Source organism: Heptranchias perlo, chromosome 9 (assembly GCF_035084215.1).
Source record: "Heptranchias perlo isolate sHepPer1 chromosome 9, sHepPer1.hap1, whole genome shotgun sequence".
Lineage (NCBI taxonomy): Eukaryota > Metazoa > Chordata > Chondrichthyes > Hexanchiformes > Hexanchidae > Heptranchias > Heptranchias perlo.
This window is the reverse complement of record NC_090333.1, coordinates 33330213-33356286: the sequence shown is the minus strand read 5'-3', so window position 1 is coordinate 33356286 and position 26074 is coordinate 33330213. Positions and strand designations below refer to the sequence as shown.

General features: G+C 40.5%; 1 protein-coding gene across 2 annotated transcripts in view; it reads left to right on the top strand.

Moving 5' to 3' along the window:
- Window positions 1-26074, top strand: part of plpp3 (phospholipid phosphatase 3) — a 121322-nt gene that overhangs the window by 40494 nt on the left and 54754 nt on the right. Inside the window, exon 2 of one of the 2 annotated variants that reach the window (XM_067990139.1) lies at window positions 3971-4128. In XM_067990139.1, the coding sequence (XP_067846240.1) occupies window positions 3971-4128 (158 nt within the window). Of the gene's footprint in view, window positions 1-2493; window positions 2649-3970; window positions 4129-26074 lie in introns of both variants that reach the window. The other variant, XM_067990140.1, reaches the window with a different exon arrangement.

Genomic DNA, 26074 nt, shown 5'->3' with positions numbered 1-26074 from the left:
GGTACATTTTTTTAAACAAAATTTGCAACCCACCCTCCCCCATCCTTAGAATCAAAAACCATTACAGCACAGGAACAGGCCATGCAGCCCATCAAGTCTGTGCTGGTATTTTTCTCCACGTGAGGCAAGTCTAGACTAAACCCACACTCCTGCTCATTCCCCATACCATTTAATATTCCTCCTTTTCAAGCAACCATCTAATTCCCTTTCAAAAGAATTTATAGAATCTGCTTCGACAATGGATTGTGGTAAATAATTCTACACTCCAACCATCCTCTGTCTAAAGAATTTTTTTGTAACATCCCCTTTAATTATTTTTCTGATCATTTTAATCCTGAGAGGAGATTTGATGGAAGTGTTCAAAATCATGAAGGGTTTAGATAAAGCAGATAAAGTGAAACTCTTCCCATTGGCGGAAAGGTCGAGAACCAGAGGACACAGATTTAAGGTGATTGGAAAAAGAACCAAAGGCGACATGAGGAAAAACTTTTTTACACAGCGAGTAGTTATGATCTGGAGTGCGCTGCCTGAAAGGGTGGTGGAAGCAGATTCAATGCGGCTTTCAAAAAGGAACTGGATAAATACTTGAAGGGAAAAAATTTGCAGGGCTACAGGGAAAGAGCGGGGGATTGGGACTAACTGGATTGCTCTTACAAAGAGCCGGCATGGGCTCAATGGGCCGAATGGCCTCCTCCTGCGCTGTAATCATTCTGTGATTCTGTGATAAATGTATGCCCTCATCCTACTGTCTCACTGACCAGTGGAAACAATCTCTCACTAACTACCTCATCATAACCTATCGTAATCTTGAAGACCCCCATCACTCACCTCTCAACCTTCTCAGCTCTAGTGCAAAATGCTCTAACATTGCAAGTCTTCTTAAATTACAAATAATTCCTCATTCTTGATAATATCTTTGTGAACTTCACTGTGTCTTTTGCATTGCTTTGATATCTTTCTATAATGAGGTGCCCAAAACTGCTCACAATACTCTAACTACGGTCTAAATTCATGTACAAATTCAATATTACCTCCTTGTTTTTTGAAATTCTATTTCTCTAGGACTAACCAATGGTTCTGTTTGCCTTTTTATAGCTTTATTTATTTGCCCTGCCACTTTTAAAGACATGTATCTACACACAAAGGCCCCTCTACATTCTTTTTCTATTTAAATTATTAGCACTTAAGCTATCTCTCTACTCTTACTTAAAATAATATTACTTCACATTTTTCTACATTGTCATGTAACTGCCCATCTTGCTAGTCATGTTCTCTTGCAGTCTTTCACAACTCTCATCACAATTTGCAAGACTGTACCAATTTGGTGTTAAATCAATTATAAGAAGTGAACTTAAGAGGTGAATAAATCCTAATGAGAAGTAACTAAGGTTATCATGAAATGTGACATAAATCATGGTATCGTTACTGATCACTCAGAAGAAGCAGCGTTATTATAAATTATTAATATTCTTTTTAAAATTCTGACGCTTGAAACTTAACCATGTGCACTGTAGTTTAGTAATTCCAGAACTGTAAGCAATTTCCCACCAAGGAACAATAAATCTGTATAATATTAATTTATTGTTCAAATAAAAAGAAAAAAAATTGCTATTGGTTAGCATGTTGGCACTTGAAGACTCCTAAGTTGCTTAGATGGTTAATGCTTCATGGTCCCTACCCCAGCCTCCACATTTGCACTTTCGATATAACTGTACAGGAAACTTTTAATCTCAGTGTAGTTTGTAGAAGTTTAATAAACTGTAGATAATCAGACAGACACTCCTGCCATAATTTGCCATTGATATGGTGCAGTTTGAATTTGTTCACTCCGCTGTGCTGACTGATTTTATATTAAATTAGATATGCAGGTGTGAGTGCATGTAATGCCTACCCCATATTGTATACAACACCTCTCACAACCACAACAAAAAAAAACTGAATGATTGACTGTTTGAGTTTATGATCCAGTATTTTATTAGTTTTTACTAATTTATAAAGATTTACTTGGTGGAACAGTGGCAACTCCTGTTGTTTTTACAAGCCCTGCTGGACAATCTACAACAGGAATGATTGGTAATATGAGAAGAGCAGGGGTACATAACAGGAATGTTTCTTGTAAAGGCCCAGCATCATCATGCAATCCTTTCTTGGGAAGAACATTCACTCAATTTGTGAAACAGCCTACTACCATAGTTATTGGTATAGGACGATGCTACAACATTAGTACTCAGTGATGATATTATCCTGCCGGAGCGTTTTACTGTCCAATACAAATTTGTAAAAATTCTGGTGATGCTGGGCCTATACTATATTTTTTCTTTTGTATAAGGTTAAAAGTTCAGTGTTTTGCTACATAGTATAATATTACAGCTTTAAATTAAAGAAAATAAAACCATGTAGTAGTTACAAATCCGACCTGAACAGGTCTCTTTGTCTGTTTGGAATCTGATCAGCAGATTTGTAACATTTACATTTATTTCTTTATCTATTCAGTTATTCTTCCAGCTGCAGTTATAAATGTTGCAGGCATCTCTCCCTATCAAAGAGGGTTTTACTGCGATGACGACAGCATCAAGTACAGCTTTAAGAAAAGTGTGGTACCCAATCTCCTGCTCTTAGCAGTGGGGACACTACTGCCAATTGCTTGTGTAAGTTTATATCTGCTGGTGCATGGCCAAGCCAAGACAAAGTAAAATGTGGCATTTCCTGACAGTAATTCTTCTCGATGGGATCTCTGATTCTTGGCAGCTCACAGCTCCACGTGGACTGTGTGCTCTGTATATTTTAGGGAGCATCTCAGAAATTCTTTTAATTGAGCAACATGAGGGTGGTGGGGAATCTGTCTGTAAGCCTTTATACCATTCAGTAATTTCTTTATGTATCCTGGGGAATCAAAAACACATTTCAATTTTTCAGCATCAATCACTCTCAAATCAACTATAGGTTAGACACAGTTTACAGCTTTCCCTGCAGTGTCCCAAAAATATTTGGGAACCCCAATCTTAGAAGAGTGCTTGCTACTGGAACATTTTCTATTTCCTACACCAGCTGTGACTTTTGGACTCATTTGAGTGAGATAGACCAAAATGTTCTGTGCTGTGGTTTCTGTGTGAGTGAGGGACAGAAACGATGAAGGAAGGCTTGTATCTGGGTTGAATCCGGGTCCCTGAGATGAAAGGGCAATATTCTTTCCTGTCATATGTATGATATTAAGCAGAGTTTTATAAAAACAAGTGGAGCAGAGGAGAAATGCAACAAAATGTCTAATAAAAAGAAAATGCCAAGAAAACAAGAGGGGATGGGGATCAAATGAAGAAGTAAAAAAATGAAGAACTGTGGAAATGTTTCAAAGAGTTGTGAAGGGATTAGAGGATTAACCCAGGAGTCAGGGCTGTTCATAGACTAATGCCCCTTGTAGATCCATGGGACTAATTATATTACTAATTACAAGATAATAGCTATGGCAAGATTTCACTGTGTTTGCATATTTATTGCTGTCATCTAGGAGCTTCAACCCCAACAAAATGTGTGACAAACTAGCCTTGTTAGAAGAATCAAAACAGAATAAATTCTGTATAAATGACTAAGAAATTGCTTAATGTATATTTTTATAATAAGAATTGTTTTACAAATAGTATGAAAATGAAAATATTTGAGTTAAGGAAAATAATCTTTAGTCCAAGCATCAAACTTTAGATGGCTTGACCTTCCCACCATCCAAATGAAGCACAGTATATTTTGGGGGTAACTGTGACAATTTCCACTATCTAAGTTTCACAATTCACAGTCTATAAGTGCATTATTGTACCATAAGGTATGGAGGGGAGGGGGAAATAGTACATGGAGTATTTTTGCGTTTGTCCCGTAATGCCACATATTACTTTGTTGACGCAGTTGTGCCCCTGAGCTGTTTGTTGTCTATGTTACTTACTCTTGCTTTGTCTGTACCTGTTGTCGTCCTTTCCATTAGCTGGCCTCCCTTTCCTGGTTATCGAAACTAGCACCATCAAACCTTATAAGCGTGGATTTTACTGCAATGACGAAAGCATCAAGTATCCCTATAAGAATGGAGAAACAATCAGTGATGCTGTGCTTTGTGCTGCTGGTATTCTAATCACCATCCTCTCTGTAAGTCTCCAATCACTTTGATCAAATCAATTGTGCCTTTTTGTCTGCTATCTGAGAGCAAGCCAAGAATCTGCAGAATTCCTTCACAAAGTTTATTTCTTTATTTATGGGATTTCTAAACTAATAAGCATTTCACCAAAGGGTTTGAACAGGAAGCAAGGAATTGTAAAAATCTAATTTGAATTTTTCTGACCAAAATTTCTAGTAAGAGTATAATTAGATATATACAGAGGACCTGAAATTCTGCATTCTTTAGGGGGCAAAAGTGGTGTAGTTGTGTCATATGGAGCTGGAATAAGTCAGATATTCCAGAGTTACACCTGTTTTAAAATATACACTAAATTTCAGAGCTGGCAGAAGATGCGCCTGACCCCAAAGTGGTTTATGTTTGCAAATGACTGAGCTCAAAATCTGCTGTCCTAGAAATTCTTCCATTTACACCAAAATTGCACCTGGCTTATTAAGCCTGTAGAAAAGAGGGGAAAGTTACTTGCATGACTTATCAAATCTGTAATTGGTTGAGTTCACAGGCTTTGAATATCCACAAACATTGTCTGAAACATCGGCTTTGATTGGAGCGATTAGAAAAATCTATTCTCAGCTGTGCTGCTAAGAGAGGATTCTGCAAACTGCCTTTCAGCAGTTTCAGGCAGGGAAATCTTTTTGGACTCACCCTTCTGTTATGGAGCCCTTAACATGGGGTTCACTATGGGCATTTCAGATACGACCATATGATGGAGACAGAACAGGAGCAGGAGGAAGAGGAAGTGACAGAGTCACATAGGGTAAAGCTACACCAAAAGTGAAGACTAACTAGGAGGTAATCCTCCACCAGACCATCCCTCTCTCTCCAGAATGTATCAGAAATCTGTTTAAGGAGGTAATGGTTCATTAAGGAGGTATAACAGAAACTGTGTGACCCGTTGCAAACTGATGTCCAAACATCCTCTCAAATGCAAAAGCCAGCAAAGAATAAACGTACTTTGGAACACTCAACTTCATATCACAAAGTGCTTTTACCGTGCACACATATATTTACAGCAAGTGTTTCTCTTTATCACTGAGACGACCCTTAGTGCCTCGCTGTATTGTTCTCAAAGCTAACCTGGTGCTGCCCAGAGCTTATATTTGAGGGCCAGGGATACCAGTGATGCTTAACCGTCCTGTGGGTCTATTGGGACCGAGGTAGCCCTCATCTCAGTCTTTTGAGTCTTGGGATGACTCTTCAACAGGCTGCATTGCTACTGCAGGTGTTGTGGGTAGCCTGTTCATGTATCCTGCCACCAACATGAGCAACATCTCAGGAGGCTGACTGGAAAGGTTACATCAGCTTTCAGTAGGAGAGAGGATGGCATCATGAAGGTGGACTGTAGCCACACCACTTGTGCTGGGTCCTGGATTTCTGTGCTAACAGACAAGTGTGGGGGCAGACCTGAGATGCAGAACTTGAAAAATGGTGCCCTGAAACTCTCAGAAGCTATTTGTCATCATTCCCTCCAAGTGGTCACCCAAGGCCTGAAGACCAGTAGCCAGAGCATCCACATTGGATGTATGGATTGATTTGGAGACCTGGTGGGATGTTGGATGCAGATGTTCCTGGTGCTGTCACTTACTGCAGGTAGCGTTGCATATTGTTGAATCCTTCTCGGATATTGGCACTGATGATGGCACTGGACTTTGCTATGGCCCCTGCCATTTGTCAGAGGTTCTCTGAAATGGTCCTCAGTATCTTCATGTGATTATTATGCTCATCCAGCATCCTTCTTAGAGCAGAAGTTCAAAGAACTAGAGCTAGGGGCTGACCTGCAGAGCCTCCACACCCCATTATCAGATCCAACCTTCAGTTCTGACGTCTCCAGTCCCCTCCTGTGTTCTGTCTCACTCAATGAAAAACCTTCATTGGAACTAACCACCCCCCCTCCCCCCCCCCCGCCCCCCCCCCCCCCGTATAGATCTCTCTGGGCTGGTGAGTGAGAGAGAAAAGATGAATGACGGTGTGGCTGATGATCTGGCTGGTTGGGCAGAGGGGGAAGGCCGCTTGTCTCTTTTTTTCCTCCTCCTTTGTTGCATCTTTGGGTTATCTAAAGGAAAAGAAAATGAAAAGATGTTATAATATTAACGTGGCTACTGTTGCAGTTCCTCTGCAGCTTCTGAAGGTGCCTGATTATTTTGTTTCCTAGTGTGTTGCCTACATTGCATAAGTGACTACACTGCAAAAAAATACTTCATTGGCTGTAAAGCGCTTTGGGTCATCCTGAGGTCATGAAAGCTGCTATATAAATGCAATTCTTCCTTTCTTTCTTTGCACCCCATACCCATTATTTAGGCAAGCTGCAATGATCCAGACAAACCAGTTGCCACTGGCTCTCCTACACCTCATTCCCAACAGGTTCGGTCACATGTTTCTCCATGGGTGGGGAACTCCGACCCATGCCCAGGAATTCCAGACAGTTGTGGTTCACCTTGTACTGTGAAAGAGATGAGTATTGCAGTGCAGGTTAGGCAGAGTCTTTTGTTGCAACAGTTTCAAACATCAGGTTATTTGAGGGGCAGCAATCAAGAAAAGACTGATGTGGTGAGTTAGGGAGGGTTACTCATTGTAAAGGAAGGTACATTTGTAGGCGAGGAGGTGACACAGAATGGGAGAGGGGAACAGAGTCCAAAAGGACAGGCTTAGATCACCATGAGAATAATGAATGAAGAAATGCCACACATTTAATGAGACTGGAAGAAAGTGTCAGAGGAGGAATCAGATGAGGTGACTAAACCTTTACCTACACTGCAAAAGAGTTAAACAAGTGGCACTCACTGCCATGGCCAACTCACTCCACAAAGTGAGGATGATGTGTTACATGGGTTTCATGTCCCAACATCAAACAGCATGACCCTCTTGCTCCATACCTCTATTAGGAGGACATCCAGGTCAGCTTCCCTGGCCACTACTGCCATTCTCCTCGCCCAGGTCGCCTGCTTCCTCCAGCACTGCCATTTCCTCTTTAAGCAGCAGGCTTCATATCCTGTTGCTACATCAGATCTCCAGCTCTCCCTCTCCGCTGTGCAGGCATATGGGGCCTAACTCCCTCCTCTACATGTTTGTCTGGAGCTGCTCCCTCCAGCTTTGCAGGCTATATTTACACAGTCTGCATGCCTCTCCATATTTAAATGATCTGTCCCCACAATTAATGATGGGATCAGCGCCATGACATCATGGCAGACGGAAATCCTGCCCTACCTCACTTCCGATGGCGCAATGGCGATGCCAGAACATTGGGCCCACTGTATATAAAATGAGGGAGAAGATGCTGAGAATGCTAATGTTTAAAAAAGCACATGGAGTTGTTAGGACAGTATGAATGGACTTTGAGCAAATCAATGCTCAGGATTATAACCCTAAAAAGAGAAAGACTTGCATTTATATAGCGCCTTTCATGACTTTAGGACGTCTCAAAGCGCTTTACGACCCTGAACAAAATGTTAGCGAGAACCCTGACTTAACTTATGCAAATAACAAAATAGATGAGGAGTTTGTCACAACGTCTGTACAACCACATTTGCAGAAATGTGAAAAGTGAAGAAATCTTGTTATGGGATTGTTCACATTTAAACTGATGAAAATGCTGGAAGTGTGATTCCTACCAATAACTGACATGTATTCAGACAAGTGGAGGTGAAAATGAGCTGATTTCTGAGGATTAAACCTATTTCACTAAATCACTCCTATGAAATGTGTTCATAAAGCAACGTTTTCTGTCCCGAAAACAATAGCCCTCTCTTTACCCACTCCTTTACTACCTTAATGAAGCACTGCATGCTTTATTTTAGTTGTGAAAACTTAAGAAAAACTTGAAATGCTGGGATTAAGTGAGCACATAAGCCATTCCATTCTATTTTTTCATTTAAATAATTCATCTACTTTCATCTGAAAGGTGGCTTTAATTTTTTTTTTGTTTGAACGTGTTCCCTTGATGAGTGAAAACCACATCTAAAATTTCATTAAATGAAAATGACCAGCCCCAAACTTACTCACCTTGAAGTCAGTGCCAGGAATATCTCCTTACTACAGTGGCAAAGTTTCAAAAATAGCTTTTTCTAGTGAGTTTGCTACATTTTTGGTATCTATAGCAACACCATCGCTATGCGAATTGGCTGATCTTGTAAAGCATATGTCAGGGTGTTTATCTACAAGGCAGTACTCATTTTGAGGTAACAGTATGTTAAAGAGGCCCTCAGGATTCAGAAATACCAAATTAACCAATCAAACTAAAATGCTTATGAAGTTTAAAAAAAAGCTTACGCTTGAGAAAATAAAAAAGGATTTTTTTTACATAAAAAACTTTGGGATAACAAAAGTTTTTCAAAACGGTTTGACACTGGGAAAATTAATTATTTTGGCCAAATACCGTTAAGTTTTGGTTGATGAAATGTACGTGATGGATTCTGCAGATTCCATAAAGGATTTAGTGATTCCTTTCCTCCTCCCAGTCCGCAGTGCTCCAGCTGTGGCAGTGCCATTGTGCCTCGGCCTCCAGGGTAGTTTCAATTACTGTCTAGAATGCATGTCTGAGAGCAAGGCATTAATGACTGAAATAATTCCTAGGTAGTTTCTTTTCCTAGTCCACTTATATCTGCATGAATTAAATATTCTTCTGTAGCATGCAGCACAAAAAAATTATTTTGTTGCTTGAATTCTGTTACTTGTCCTATGGGGTTATGTGCTGTCAGCAATATGGATGGTGAGCAAATGAAACAGCTGATCTGGACCATAGAAAGATGATGGCAGCGATTGAGTCCTCTGTGATCTATTTACCATAATTTTTGTCAAAAGATAGACTGGGTGATGTTGTGGGTTATATATTGGTCTTTCATCTTTGGGATGTGGGTTCAAAGTTATCCCAGATTGTTGGGATGAAAGTCTCCTTTGCCTGTTGGATTAAGGGATCTGATGTGAAATGAGTTTGAGCAGTCTCAAACCAGTTCCTAGTGGGCAGAGCACAAAACTGGTATTGTAGCGGTGCTTCTGAGCTTGGAGATGAGGCGCATTGTTGGGACAGAGTAGAAAAAGCTTGACTCCTAACCTGGCATGCTTGATACTGATATTCAATGCCTGAAATGGAAAGCATGCCATTTCCTAGCAGCAACAACAACAACTTGCATTTATATAGCGCTTTTAAAGTAGTAAAAGGTCCCAAGGTGCTTCACAGGACTGATTATCAAACAAAATTGGACACCGAGCCACGTAAGGAGATATTAGGACAGTTGACCAAAAGCTTGGTCGAAGGGGTAGGTTTTAAGGACCGTCTTAAAGGAGGAGAGAGGGGTGGAGAGGCGGAGAGGCTTAGGGAGGGAATTCCAGAGCTTAGGGCCTAAGCAGCTGAACGCATAGCCGCCAATGGTGGAGCGATTAAAGTCGGATGCACAAGAAGCAAGAATTGGAGGAGCGCAGAGATCGGGGAGGGTTGTAGGGCTGGAGGAGGTTACAGTGATAGGGAGGGGTGAGGCCATGAAAGGATTTGAAAACAAGAATGAGAATTTTAAAATTGATGCGTTCCCGGACCGTGAGCCGATATAGGTCAGCGAGCACAGGGGTGATGGGAGAACAGCACTTGGTGTGAGTTAGGATATAGGCAGCAGAGTTTTAGATGAGCTGAAGTTTATGGATGGAGGAAGATGGGAGGCCGGCCAGGAGAACATTGTAATAATGAAATTTAGAGATAACAAAGGCATGGATGAGGGTTTCAGCAGCAGAAGAGCTGAGGCAGGAGCGGAGACAGGCAATGTTATGGAGGCGGAAGTAGGCAGTCTTGGTGATGGAGCAGATATGTGGTCAGAAATTCATTTCAGGGTCAAATAGGATGCCAAAGTTGAGGCTAGGGAGAGGCATGGAGTCAATGGCTAGGGAACGGAGTTTGTGACAGGGACCGAAGACAGTGGCTTTGGTCTTCCCACTGTTTAGTTGGAGGAAATGTTTGCTTATTCAGTGCTGGATGTCGGACAAGCAGTGTTACAAATCAGAGACAGTGGAGGGTTTGAAGGTGGTGGTGAGGTAGAGCTGGGTGTCGTCAGTGTACATGTGGAACCTGACATTGTGTTTTTGGATGATGTCGCCGAGGGGCAGCATGCAGATGAGAAATAGGACTAAGAGCCTCACCTTAATGAGCACAAAATTGACAAAAAAGTTTTTTAAAAATAGGGGAAAAAAGTTTTATAGATTGCAGTGAACCCAGCTTTCTGCTGTCATCTTTGATTTTGTTAATCTGTTATGTTAACAGCTTAGGTGGTTTCAACCATAGTTGCAAATGCGCTGACTGCCTACCATCCCCAAAGCTACAAAAGGAAGGCAGAATGTTCCCTTTTCATTTCTCTGTTTCTTGAATTGTATCTATATTTGACAAGTGATTGATGGCTAAGGAGATTCATCTGTCAGATGCAACAATGCACAGCAAAGACATGTATTATAAACAGTGAGAGCCTTATCATAAACTACTTGTATCACTACCTCTCTATCCTGGTTTATTTTTTCTAGCATTGGCATTGATTGTGGTTGATTGTGACTTGTATTTCTAAATCCTCTGGGACTGCTTTATCTTTCTGATCTGCATCTTCTCTGCATTTTAAGTTGCTGTAAGAGTCTTACTTGAAATTGATTTCAGCGGTCCCCACTCAGTTCCTAATGGGCAATGGGCCCACGGAATGAAGCTGCCTACATATTGGCACAAATTGGCAATAAACTGGCAATCTCATTCAGAGAACCCATTAGGACGTGTGGTATGATGAATAGTAAATAGTACATTGCACAGTACAAGTGCTCTTCTAAGACTGGGGCATAGGTACATTTTTGGGCAGATCACAGAAAACTTTATATCTGTTCTGTGCTGTATCTGACCTAGGAGTCCTTGACACTGATCCTGGGCATCCAAAGTGGAAAATTGTTTCAATCTGACCCACTGGCATCCTCAACTTGATGAGAACAAAACTGACCAAATTATATAAATTTTAAATTCTGTGTGTACAGATGAACGAAACAATCCCATATGATTGATCCTTTTTATTGGACATTTTCTTCTGATTTTTGTGGACCAAGGGTAATAAAATAATATTTTCTTACTTTCAAATGTTTTTGTTCAATATTGTTTTGTCTCACACCTATATCACAAAGCATTCCTCAGCTACAAGGGTGGGTTGTTCCCAGGCATCTGCCAGTGTCACTTTGTAACTGTCTGCTGGGATGTGACTCATCTTCCCATAGATTCTTTCTCCCCTGCCCATGATGAAGAGCTTGATTTGTTGCTGATGCTTCTTCTGACAGCATAGTGGATTTCAGGAGCTTTCCATATGATAAGATTCACATGGGTGAACCTTTGTGGCAAGGGATAAGGGTGAATGAAAGCACAATGCCACCATACCTGCTGTTTTGATTTAAACATGCTGGCAAATTACTTCTTGGTGAAGAAACAAAATAAAACCTAAATAACTTCAAGAAAAAAATTAATGTTAAAAGCCCAATGTCTGAGTACAACACAATATTAAAAAGCAGCCTTTAGTAAGTGGCTTTTGACAGTGTGCTATCCAGATCTCAGGTAACCTTCAGTCTGGTCACAGTATTCACCTTAATCCTGTTCCATACATTTTGGGTGGGAATCTTTCTCCTTATATGGAATATTTTTGCTTTGGAGCTGGAATGCTTTGGGATTTCTCAAACTTTTGACATCCCACTCGTGGGTTTGTCTTAGGGGCTGTGCACTAGATCAAAAATGCCATTCAAGATAGCAGTTTGTTCAATCAAGGGTACTTAACCAATGTAGCCCAGTGAGCTTGCACATCTCATTCACATGAGGGAATCAAGGTACCAGTAGAAATTGTTAACCAGTGCTGCCCCCTCCACTTGGCATTATCTTTTACTCTTTGGGGTTAATTTCCTTTAGTAGTCATTGGTTAACACATTTACTTCTAATTCCTTTGTGTAGTATTTTATTTTACATGGATTAATTATTATATTAAAATAGTGCATAAAAGAATTTCATTCAAACACATTAACAAGTGCATTACATGAGGAGAGTAAAGCCCTTTATGTTTAGTGTTATTGAAGCTATATAACATAATCCTTTGATTTCCTCCTCCCCCAAAAAAAGCAAATGGGATTCCTGATTAACATGTCACCGCAATAAAGTACTGACCCCTAACACTGCACTGGGGTTTCTGGGTATTAACTCAAATCCTCCAAGCGGGGCTTTAGCCAACAACGCTAGAGTCCCGAGGCACCATTATTACCAACTAAGCCAAAAGATACTTATTTTTCTTGCATTATATGAAATCTAATTTATTGCTGATGTCTCTGAAGCAGCAGTATGGTTTATTTGACTGTGCTCCCATCTTTTAATCACTACTGTAAATGTGAAATGTTTTTTCATTCACCACGGGTTTCCTTGCTTATCATTACCCAGTCTGTCAGCCAAAGTTATTATATGAATAAACGGTTATTACAAGGCACTTGAAAAAGGAAGGTGAAAATGCAACTAACCAACAGAGCTATTTAAAATGAAATCCAATCAAGCAATGCTGCTTCTATTGTGACATAAAGTGGGGATAAATGTACAAAAAAAGGAAAGGTTTTTGAATTCTCTCGGATACTAAGGGAATATGGTGTAAAATGTTCTGACAAATAAATAGGTGTAAATCATGACTCATCCATAAAACAAAAGATAATCAAATGTGCATTATATTCAAAAGTGCACTAACTAAATTTTGCAAAAGCCAGAATACATTTTATGTTAAAGTATAATCGGCACACATACAGTAACTTTGCTTCCTAACTTTATGCTAAAGAAGTAACAAGAACTTTTCTGAAGGCATCTGCTGATCCTTTTAGTCTTTATTTGAAAACCCAGAAATAATGGAGACCTCGGAGGCCCACAGGGTTGCTATGGAGAATGTAAAGCTTAGACAGAATCTATAAAAATTAAGAAATGTAAATGAGATGCTCAACCAGAGGAAGAAAGATGTCAGAAACATCAATAGTACGACAGGATAAATGTTTTTAAGCCCATAAGCATTTGCTAAAATTCACAAAAACCTATAACATGTTTATGTACAGTTTATTAAAAACATATCACTGCTGTAAATGGGTCCTTTGAGTTCGGAGACTGAAACTCCAGTTTTATTCCAGCTGTGCTGAATTACAGCGTTCCAATTCCTCTGACATTTGAGATGTTGCTGTAATTTTTTGGCCCTCATTAGGGTCCTGTATGTTCTCAATTAAGACAGGGGGTGGACTACACACGCACCTGTGGTCTTTTGGGTAAACTGTTGCCTGATGATGAGATATAATTCTCTTAGTGAGATCTCCCAGGTCCAGAAAATTGCAAAGACCATATGCAGATAATATAACCTGCATAAATGCAGGCTTATCATCCATTTAAATGTTATACTGTCAAACTTAATGCAGCTGTAGGGGATACTACAGGAATTGACATCACTGTACTTGTCTGTGACAGGACTTTCTGAAGCAGTATTTTTTTCTCTTACTCTTTGGCAAAGCCGTCAAACAATTCCCTCCAGCTGTGAGGGCAGGACACTCTGGATTAAGCACCTCCCCTTTACTGCCATCAATCCCATTCTGTGGTTGTCCAGCAGGAGGCAAAATTCAAGCTGGGAAAATCACAAGTTTTCATATTCTTTGCTTGAGATGCAATTATTTTATCCACTTGATGCTCTATTTAAAGGCACATTTTGGGGTAATCGGCAGCACGTTTTATAGCTCTCCCGATTTTTATTTCCATGCTGCCGATTCGCTATCACCTGTTTAACGCTTTCGCACTAAGTCAAAATTACCCCCTTTGCGTTTATCTGAAGTGAGCAACTGACTGATTGGGAGCCAGTAGCTTGATCTATTAGGTTAACTAGAAATAGGAACTTAGGAACATAGGAACAGGAGTAGGCCATTCAGCCCCTCAAGCCTGTTCTGCCATCCAATGAGATCATGGCTGATCTGTATCCTAACTCTATCCACCTGCCTTGGCTCCATATCCTTTAATACACACAGCTAGCAAAAATCGATCGATCTCAGATTTAAAATTATTAATTGAGTTAGCATCTGCTGCTTTTTGTGGGAGAGAGTTCCACACTTCTACCACCCTTTGCGTGAAGAAGTGTTTCCTAACTTCCCTCCTGAATGACCTGGCTCTGATTTTAAGATTATGTCCCCTTGTCCTTGACTCCCCCACTAACGGAATAAGTTCCTCTCTATCTACCCTATCAATTACTTTCAAAATCCTAAAAACCTCAATCAAGTCACCCTTTAACCTTCTATATTCCAGGGAATGCAAGGCTAGTTTATTTATTCTCTCCTCATAATTTAACCCTTGAAGCCCTGGTAACATTCTGCCGAACCTGCGCTGCATCCCTTCCAAGGCCAATATATCCTTTCTAAGATGCGGTGCCCAGAGCTGTACACAGTACTCCAGCTGTGGTCTAACCAGGGCTTTGTACAGCTGTAGCAAAACTTCCTCCCCTTTATATTCTAGCCCTCTAGTTATAAAGGCTAACATTCCATTAGCCTTTTTGATTATTTTTTTGTACCTGACTACTACATTTTACTGATCTGCAAACATGGACCCCTAAATCTCTTTGGACCTCCACTGTTCTTAGCTTTTTACCGTATAAAAAATACTCGGATCTGTGCTTTTTTGGTCTAAAATGGATGACCTCACACTTACCAGCATTGAAATCCATCTGCCACGGTTTTGTCCAGTCACTTAATCTATCAATGTCTCTTTGTAATTTTATGCTCCCATCTACACTGCTTACTGTGCCACCAATCTTTGTGTCATTGGCAAACTTGGATATATGGCTCTCTATTGTGTTATCTAAGTCCTTAATAAATATAGCGAATTGTTGAAGATCCGTATGGGACACCACTAGTCACTTCCTTCCAATTCGAGTACTCTCTGTCTTCTACCGCTTAACCAATCTCCTAACCAGGTCAATAATTTGCCTTCAATTCCAGGAGCTTTAATTTTAGCTAACAGTCTCTTATGTGGAACCTCATCGAGTGCTTTCTGGAAATCCATATAAACTACATCCATAGACATTCCCCTGTCTACTACCTTAATAACTTCCTCAAAAAAATCAATTAGGTTCGTTAGACATGACCTACCCTTTCCAAATCCATGTTGGCTCTCTCTAGTCAGCTCAAATTTCTTTAAGTGAAATCAAAATGTAAACACTTTTGCTTCTGAGTGAACATATAAAGGGTAATTTTCTGACTTTGCATCGCCAGTGGGGAGTCTCGCCCGCTGAGAGCACATATTGGAAATTCAGGCTTGTACTTTGTACAATTTTCCAACTATTGGGATATAGGCGTCCAAATTAGTAACAGACGCTCTCATTAATGACTTCCCACTGGCAGTGTGAAGCGAGAAAATTAGTGTTCATTTAAAAAAAAATTACTTTCATTCTCACCACGATGATTTATCAACTGTTGTAATACTATTTTAACGTAACATAAATATTCTATTACAGGGGAGGATAAAACAATAGTAAAGCATTCCAGCAAGCCCTCAATTGACCTGTCTCCACTGTGTCATTGTGAACAATATCTTTCAACTCACATTTTATTCAACAATGGAAACAAAACGGTGAAGCTCCCCCACTGAGCACTGCCACACATTGTCTGTATCATGCACCCCCGTCTCCTGAGCTGTAGATCAGACAGTGCTTTTTGCATTAACACTCGGGTTATTCCCTCACAGAGTCAATAGACGGAGTTTCTCTGCTAGGTGTACATTAGAGCCCCAGTTTGTTACACAGATAAAACTAGGGCTGCACAGGAGGCACGCTACACTGAATTTAGTGATACACGGCCTGCCCCCCATCTTTAGAATAAGCTACATGACAGGAAAAGCTTGCCCACAGAGCTTGGGCTGTAGGACATTTGGACTGTGGGCGGTGAGGCAGCAACTCTTAAATAGTTGTAGCTCGGCATAGAAGGGAAAGTTGTGGTGGTGGCAGAAAAGGGGAAACACAGTGGCACAGTGGTGGCTATTCTTCATCTGCCTAGGCCCTAAGCTCTGGAATTCCCTCCCTAAACCTCTCCACCTCTCTACTTATCTCTCCTCTTTTAATAAACTCCTTAAAACCTACCCCTTTGACCAAGCTTTTGGTCACTTAATGTCTCCTTATGTGTGGACGCGATGGGCTGAATGGCCTCCTTCTATGCCGTAAATTTTCTATGATTCTATGTGGCTTGGTGTCAATTTTGTCTGATTATACTCCTGTGAAGTGCCTTGGGTCGTTTTACTACGTTAAAGGCACTATACAAATGTTGTTGTTGATGCTGGGGAGTCAGAGATCCTGCTGCAGGAGGTGTCCCAAAGGACGGCTGGGAGCTGAAGGCCACCCTCATATATAAGCACAGGTGCCAACTGCATGGAGAGAGGTTGCTGATAAAAACAAGACAGTCACTCAGCTTCCCGTACCTCTCTGCAAATGAGGAAGGAGCATACTGCTATCATGAACTAGGCAGAGGTAAGTAGGCTGCTCACATTTCTTGACGGACTCATCACATGGCACCGCGTATTTGTCTCCACTGACATTTGTGGTGAAATCGAGGAGGAGCCCTGAACTGAATTTTTAACACAGGTTATCCGGGTTGGGCAATATCCAAATTCTAATCCAGTGTTGATAACTTTGGTTTCAGTATTTTTATGTAAATTAAAACTACAGCAGCAATCATGACAATACATCACACCCGGGCTTTTGTTTATCCACGAGTTAAAGTGGCTTGGAAAACACATTACCCTCAGGATTCAGACCTTTTAAATACTGGGACCAATTTTCCTTCCAGCCCCTGCACTGGAGCAACTTTGGCTGGGTGAGACTTCTATGCCTGCGACCTGACCCCGGCCAATTTCCCGGGTCAGGTTCATTTTAACATTGTTAGTGGGCTCCAGGCCAGTTCCTGCCTGTGTCCTGGAGCCCATCCCGGGGAAGGGAGGGAAATTGATGCTGCAGCCTTCGGGAGCTAGAAGCGGTATAACTTGCAGGGGATAAATGAAAATTCATATAATGTGTTAAAATTTGGGGCAAAGGGAGTGTAATCAGTTGCTTAGCGATTGATAACACTGTCTTCAAGGAACTTAAAATTTAAGGCCCCTCCTGCACACTGTAGCAACGGTATATGCCAGGAACATACTCCACACTGTCCATTGTTGTTATGATGCAAATGATAGGAAATACATTGTTTGATGTATTCCTATTAGTTTCATGTCATTAAAATATGCTGATCCATATTTGGGCGAATGTATTGAATGCCTATTATAATTTCTGGCAGGAAGCCCTGGAAGTGATATCCCAGCCCAATTTCTTGTACCTACACCCCACCCACTGAAGTTATACTGGATAGCTAGTGTAAGCTCAGAAGACATTTAGCTCCAGCATGTTTAAAGAACTGCTGTGAATATTGAATGTTCTTAAAAATGTGAAAAGATCCAATGAGCTAAGCAGCAAAGTGTGACTTTAGAAAATATATTTTAATTTCATTATTGATTTATAATTACATTAGTACGACTCAAACCCAGCCAGTCCCAGTGTAATCCACCATGTTGCTTTGTTCAGTTGAATGCTGGATCCAATTGTGAGCTTCTCATGACTGATGCTGTGAAACATGGTACCTGATAAAAGGGTCAGGCTGCAGTTGTGTAGCTCTATGTAGCTGCAATTTGCTCAATCTACTCACACTCAAAATGATAACCCTTTAAATATGGAAAGTAAATGATTACACACCCCATAAAAACAAAGACTTCAGATTTCTATAGATTGCTGTCCTCTAAATTACATTGCATAGAGTTTACAGCACAGAAACAGGCCATTCGGCCCAATTGGTTTATGCTCCACACGAGCCTCCTCCCACCCTTCTTCATCTAACCTTATCAGCGCACCCTTCTATTCCTTTCTCCCTCATGTGTTTATCTAGCTTCCCCTTAAATACATCTATGCTAATTGCCTCAACTACTCCTTGTGGTAGCGCGTTCCACATTCTTACCACTCATTGGGTAGAGAATTTTCTTCTGAATTCCCTATTGGATTTATTAGTAACTATCTTATATTTATGACCTCTAGTTTTGGACTCCCCCACAGGTAGAAACATTTTCTCTTTGTCTACCCTATCAAACCCTTCCATTATCTTAAAGACCTCTATCAGGTCACCCCTCAGCCTTCTCTTCTAGAGAAAAGAGGTCCAACCTGTTCAATCTTTCCTGATAAGCATATCCTCTTAGTTCTGGTATCATCCTTGTGAATCCTTTTTGCACCTTCCCCAATGCCTCTATATCCTTTCTATAATATGGAAATCAGAACTGTGCACAGTACTCCAAGTGTGGTCTAACCAAGGTTCCATACAAGTTTAACTTAACTTCTCTGCTTTTTTTTATGGCCTCATTAACCGGCGTTGCTACTTTTAGCGATTTGTGTCTCTGTACCCTGAGATCCCTTTGCTCCTTTACCCCATTTAGACTCTTATTATCCATGCAGTATGAGGCCCCCTTATTCTTCCTACCAAAATGCACCACCTCACACTTATCTATATTGAAATTCATTTGCCAATTTCACGCCCATTCTGCAAGTTTATTAATGTCTTCTCGTATTTTGTTATACTCTTACTTTGTATTAACTATACCCCCCAATTTGGTGTCATCCGGAAATTTTGACTTGATATCTCTCTGTAAAAGCTGTAATTCTAAATAAAATGGTTTCACATTGTATGAGAAACCAAATCACATTTCTGAACTCCGAGGAAGTTTGCAACATTTGACGTGAAACCAAATCCTGAATGTTTTAAATTGTAATACGTGAATCATACAGAAATGCGATCTTACAGCTGCAGGAGAACCCAATACAAGCAAACAAGCCAATCCAGCATCTAGTTGATTGAAATGTGTATGGATATTTACATGCAAATAATCTACAGCTCACTTTTAAGCAAAAAATATTTTTCACTCAGCTTGTCTTAAAAAACAAAATTTAATACAGAAAATAAATATATTTTAAACTGATTTTTTTTTCTCAATGCATTGTCTTCGCATTGCTTGACTGCATATTGAATCCTTCTGCAGGACAGGTTGGTGAGGTGCAGGCAATAACTTCTGCATAAAATTTTGCTTTGCTATTGTCAAATAGGAAATCCACATAACAGGGTTCACAAAAGGATTATTTCTGCTGACTCATAATCTATGGTGCAATCTTATAAACAGAGGAGCATATTGTATCAGTTATCATATCAAGCAGTAAAACAAAACATTGGTTTTAAAATATGTGATTAAAGATATTAAATCTGGATTGTCAAAGTTTGCACTGCAGCATCTGCAAAAATGTCTGCTGCACCACAAAGCTGCCGTAAGGCCAAAATGGTGATATGCCATGTGAGATTTCATAGCCAGATGTGTTGGGAACTGGGTGTTCTCCAAAACTTCCTCTGATGTAATAGCACTCATGCAACATGACCAGGAATGAGTGCTTTGGATCATCAGACTGAAACTTTGTTTCTGCTTATCCCAGGGGGCGAGAACTGAAATGATCAAATGTTATTGGTCATTTGTGATGGGGAATGGCCATTTGTTAATATTGCTCTGATCCAATTGCCTAGATAATTACTAAAACTTCCCTAATTTACTCCTCCGAGGGTTTAGTTGGTTAAGGCACCCAGTCAATGCTGATAATCTCAGCTGGTGCAGGAGTAGGGCCTCAACCTCCCTGGCTTAGGGAGGGGGAAATTGAGCAGGGATCGCACTCCTGATTGTTAGCCAGCAATCCTGCTGAGGTGCACGAGTTGATGTTAGGTGAAGATCAGGCTTAGTTGTGATGGTCTCTATTGACAATAGCCAATACTCACTGTGAAGGTTCACACATGAATAATAGCCATTTGGGTGAGAGCACCCAGCGCTCATGGAATCAGATTCCAGCAAGGAATCAATGCTTTCAGGAGAGTAGGGAAAGGAAAGGGAGAACATTGGTGGGGAAAAAAATTATAACTTGCCTAATATAACAATAACTTGCATTTATATAGCACCTTTAATGTAGAAAAATGTCGCAAGGTGCTTCACAGAAGCGTAATCAGACAAAAATCAACACCAAGCCAAAGTGGAGATATTACGAGGGGTGATTTTAAGGAAAATCTTAAAGGAGGAGAGAGAGGTGGAGAGGCGGAGAGGTGCAGGGAGGGAATTTCAAAGCTTAGGATCCAGACGGCCATCATTGGTGGGGAAAAGAGATTTTGAGATGGACAAGAGTCCAGAGTTGGAGGAATGCAATCTACAGGATGTCCTTAAAATGGAAATGAGATTGACATGTGATCCTCCAGTTAGACTATATTGGAAAAAAAATGAAATTTATTTGTTGTGGGGGAAAGGGAAGTGTCAACCCCTCCACTTTTTCCCCCAACAGTTCTTTAGTATTGTTGGGTACACAGCATTTTTTAAGGCTTAAGTTTGCACCTCAGCTTAATGTAGCCAGGCAGGATTGCCGTTAACATTCAGCAATTATTGTACATAATCCATTTTGTTGTTGCTAGTGTGTGACTAAACCAACATTCAATATCTAAATGATATTGGTTAGGGTTAGATGAAGAGGGTTGGGAGGGGGCTCGTGTGGAGCATAAACGCTGGCATTGACCAGCTGGCCTGAATGGCCTCTTTCTGTGCTGTAGACTCTACGTAACTCTATATAAAGAAGGTCGAAGACATTTAATTTTTTTCATAACACAATATTCTTAAGTTTTTTATGACTAAAAGTACATTTAATTTTGTACTTGATGAAATACACTGTAGAAAAATTCTAGTCCCATGTTCTTTGTTTTGATTGGCGACAAATACTTTACTCCAGAAAATATGGAGATTGAGAAATAGGACAAAACAAATGACGTGGACAGGTTGAGATTTTAATGCTCTCTGTGGATTTTGCATTTGGGCTCGATCAGGAAAATCTGATTTTCATTAGATTGTCTTTAAAGATTGCCAGATAAATTGGCTTCGGGCCAGGATGTGACTGGACTGATTATATTAGATACTGAAGTCTGTCAGAATGAGAGAGGCACATAGACAAAGATGAAAAATGACAGATATGCAAATACTTCAAACAAAACTACAAATTGGAAAAAAATGTGTTTTAGATAGAATAGATCATGCTCTGTCTATTCGGGTAGCAAGTTATCCTGTTTGTATTAATTGTTCAAGAGATTTGAATCCTTCAGACTTGATGTCTATTATACAGCACTGAGTTAAAGAATGTGATCAAATCATGTTTCCCAAGCTGAATATTTATTTCCTTTTTCAACAAATGAGAAATTGAGCCACTGATTTGGAAAATATATATTTAAGAGTAGTCTTTAAGTGTATAACCAATTTTCTACAAGTTTAAAAGCATACAAAAATTATTTTAAACACTTATTCGAAGTATACAATTAAAAGGATTAAGTATAATATATGGTGTGGTATAAACACATGTGCTTGGAAACATGGTGTGTAAGTTTGTCTTTACATACGTTGAAGTATGGCTAGCGGCAGGCGCCACACTCGTAGGTGTATAGTCTGTGACAGTGGCTTTGATATTCTGCTCCCCAACCAGTACTGCGTAGTCTTAAATTGAAGCATAGAATCAGCAAAGTTTCCATAGGTTCAAATGTTTGGCTGCCGGTGTTGCCTAAGCCCTTAAGCATCAACCTTCAAATCTGTAGATAGTTCTGTCCGTGTGAGGCCAGTCATGTCTAGGTATTCTTATGTAAGCTGGGGCTCTTTTCTCTAAAACAGAAAATAGAGGTCTTTAAAATTATGAAGGGGTTTGATAGGGTAGAAATAGAGAAGATGTTTCCACTTGTGGGGGTGACCAGAACTAGGGATCGTAAATATAAGATAGTCACTAATAAATCCAATAAGGAATTCAGGGGAAACTTCTTTACCCAGAGAGTGGTTAGAATGTGGAACTTGCTACCACATGGAGTAGTTGAGGCAAATAGCATAGATCCATTTAAGGGGAAGTTAGATTAGTACATGAGGGAGAAAGGAATAGAAGCTAATAGGGTTAGATGAAGAGGGATGGCAGGAGGCTCATGTGGAGCATAAACATCGGCATAGACCACTTGGTCTGAATGGCCTGTTTCTGTGTTTTAAATTCTATGTAATTCTATGTGAATGCATTCTTTGGTAGTGAAAGTAGTATAGTGTATCCAGGAACCCAGTAACGATAAGATAGTTGAGGTTTCTGAGTTTCTGAAGAACTGAGTTTCCGAGGAAAGGTATTATACTTGAAATATCAATTGGTGTTTTCTCGACAGGTGCTGCCTAACCCACTGACTAGCTCCAGCGTTTTATGTTTATGTTTCAGATTTCCACCATCTGCTGTGTTTTGCTTTTTGACCGCAATAACCATACTTCATTTAACTAACTAACTGTATTAACATGTCTGAGACTGATGGTGACATGGTACACAATGCTTTTTGTGTGCAATTCAAATGCATTCTTGATTTAGACATTCTTGAACCAATACACTTGAAATGAGTTGGCGGAAAAAGTAGAATAAAGTTGTCAAAGCCAGATTCAGCCTGACAAACTGGTTGGCAATTTTTCTCTGATGACTTGGATTTTTTGACTAATCTATTATATACTTCCATGGCAATTAATTGGCTGTACGATCCAATGTAACTTATTTTCTGACCTTCTTCCTTTCTGCCCCCACTATGTAACTCCAGTGAGTGGTGTGAAAATAAAAACCATATTCAGATTTACTTCTCACAGTGAAAGGTCAAACCTCAGAAACAGACAAACCAATTTCTTAGGGTGTTGCTGTGTGGCTGGAGTCTACTTTTGATCTGGTGTCAACAAAGGGCAACAATGAAGATAATCAGGCCACTGCACTGTTGTCCTTACTGAAGTGTAATTGCTACTGGAGTGAACTGTAGCCATCCTCAGGGCACCAGTGTGGACAGTTGTACTGCCATAAAATCTAATATAGCCTCTGGCAACACCACTGCTTTGTGTTGCCCTCTCAATGGATTATGGAGTAATCATTATAAACCATGGGAAAAGTTTGATTTTCCTCGCTAAGACAATGTTTCATAGAATTGTTTACTATAACAAGATATGCTAATTGCATAAGCATGGCGTGCACCATGGCAAAACCCATGGTTTACTGGAGTATTTCGTACATGATACTGGGTATTTTTCAAGAGCTGCAGGCCCTGTTCCATAATATCTTTAAGTGAGGTATTAATTAATTGGAACGATTCCTACTTCCATAAAAAGAGTGTGAGAACAAAACTGTAAATTCTGTTTTGTAGTCACACTAACCTTTTTGTTAAAATTATCAATACCAGGAATTTTACCTCCATAATGGTTTGGCTGAGAATTGATGAAGATTATAATGCTTATTTTCTAGAAGGGCAGTGCAAGGAAACTGATGTAATTCCCTTAATATTAATGTTATTAACCCAGAGGCACCTCAGCTTCAACTGTTGATTCAGCCCCCACATATTGTGGGGCTCAGTATAACGCCTTCAAGCCAATTCCCAATGATTTTGATAATCAGTTTTCTGTTGAAAAAAATGTGCTAAATTATTATTCCATTCTGTTTACTTGTAGCTAATATTTTGTGCCAACAATACATTTGTAATAAATCTAAAATAATGGCTGCATATGGAATTTCCTGACATCTGGTGTCCACATCAAAAAACTAGTGACTAATATCTGTACAAACAAGGTCTGTCAATTAATTTAGTAAACAATTTTACAACACCAAGTTATAGTCCAACAATTTTATTTTTAATCCCACAAGCTTTCGGGGGCTTTCCCCTTCCTCAGGCGGTGTGGAATTAATTTAGTGATTAGTTTCCATAGGTGGGGATGCCATATCACTATAAATGGCCATTTTCTGTTTTTCAATCTGAATGCCTGCTTTTCAGGATTATTTGCAAACCCCTAGATCTTCCTGAAAATATAAACTAGCCTCGACCATAGCTTTGTATAATCCACTCAACCAGTTGTTTAAGCACCAAAACTAGCCGACAAACCAGTCAATGAAAAATTTGTTGCTGCACAATAACTTAATTTCACTAGACTAATTATTGCAGTGAAAATATTGATTTTAAGAATAGGAAGTTAATGGCAATTCTTTGGAGCTGTTTGATTTTGTTTAGGAAAGTGGGCATTGATAGTTTTACCCACTGTACGAATGTATGTTACAAGATATTTTAAGCTTTGGCCGCTCTTGACGGGCAAAGCATGTCGATTGTACAACTCAGAGGCAGCTCAGGGTTTTTTCCTTCTCCTGATATGTCTGTTTGACCCTCTGGGCTATACAGGCGATAAAGTGATAGGTTGAGTCAGTTAATAGACAGAAAATGGATGACTGCTTTTTGAAATAATACTACCTAAAGGGAAGAATTGGACATGCAAATCTCAAAGTCCAGCAGTGATGTTGATTACATTACGAACTGCTGCATTTCTGGAGGTGGGGGGGGGGGTGGTGGGGGGAGAGGGTACAATCCTGGTTGAAGCTTGCAGGAAAATTCACAGTAAACATTGTACAATTTGCTCCAGGTCATCTCTTTTTCACTTATATTAAACCAAATTTTAAAGCAGAGTAACTTAATCTGAAAGCTGGTAGTAATCACACTAGTTTTTTTTTAATGTACATAGATGTACATCTATATATGTTTCTTCTTTCCCTTTGGAGTTTCTTCACCACACTCTTGGATGAGAGCTTAGCCTGTCCCCAGGCCTCTGCTAACGGTGCTTTACGCAAAGCTGCTGGGACGCTTGCAAGAGTAGTTTGGGATGACTGGCTCTCCTCCCGTGGGGAAGCATCTTTTTTTTTATTCGTTCATGGGATGTGGGCGTCACTGGCGAGGCCGGCATTTATTGCCCATCCCTAATTGCCCTTGAGAAGGTGGTGGTGAGCCGCCTTCTTGAACCGCTGCAGTCCGTGTGGTGACGGTTCTCCCACAGTGCTGTTAGGAAGGGAGTTCCAGGATTTTGACCCAGCGACGAAGAAGGAACAGCGATATATTTCCAAGTCAGGGTGGTGTGTGACTTGGAGGGGAACGTGCAGGTGGTGTTGTTCCCACGTGCCTGCTGCCCTTGTCCTTCTAGGTGGTAGAGGTCGCGGGGTTGGGAGGTGCTGTCGAAGAAGCGTTGGCGAGCTGCTGCAGTGCATCCTGTAGATGGTACACACTGCAGCCACTGTGTGCCGTTGGTGAAGGGAGTGAATGTTTAGGGTGGTGGATGGGGTGCCAATCAAACGGACTGCTTTGTCCTGGATGGTGTCGAGCTTCTTGAGTGATGTTGGAGTTGCACTCATCCAAGCAAATGGAGAGTATTCCATCACATTCCTGACTTGTGCCTTGTAGATGGTGGAAAGGCTTTGGGGAGTCAGGAAATGAGTCACTTGCCACAGAATACCCAGCCACTGACCTGCTCTTGTAGCCACAGTATTTATATGGCTGGTCCAGTTAAGTTTCTGGTCAGTGGTGACCCCCATGGTGTTGATGGTGGGGGATTTGGTGATGGTAATGCCGTTGAATGTGAAGGGGAGGTGGTCATTGCCTGGTGCTTGTCTGGTGCGAATGTTACTTACCACTTATGAGCCCAAGCCTGGATGTTGTCCAGGTCTTGCTGCATGCGGGCTCGGACTGCTTCATTATTTGAGGGGTTGCGAATGGAACTGATCACTGTGCAATCATCAGCGAACATCCCCATTTCTGAACTTATGATGGAGGGAAGGTCATTGATGAAGCAACTGAAGATGGTTGGGCCTAGGACACTGCCCTGAGGAACTCCTGCAGCAATGCCCTGGGGCTGAGATGATTGGCCTCCAACAACCACTACCATCTTCCTTTGTGCTAGATATGACTCCAGCCACTGGAGAGTTTTCCCCCTGATTCCCATTGACTTCAATTTTACTAGGG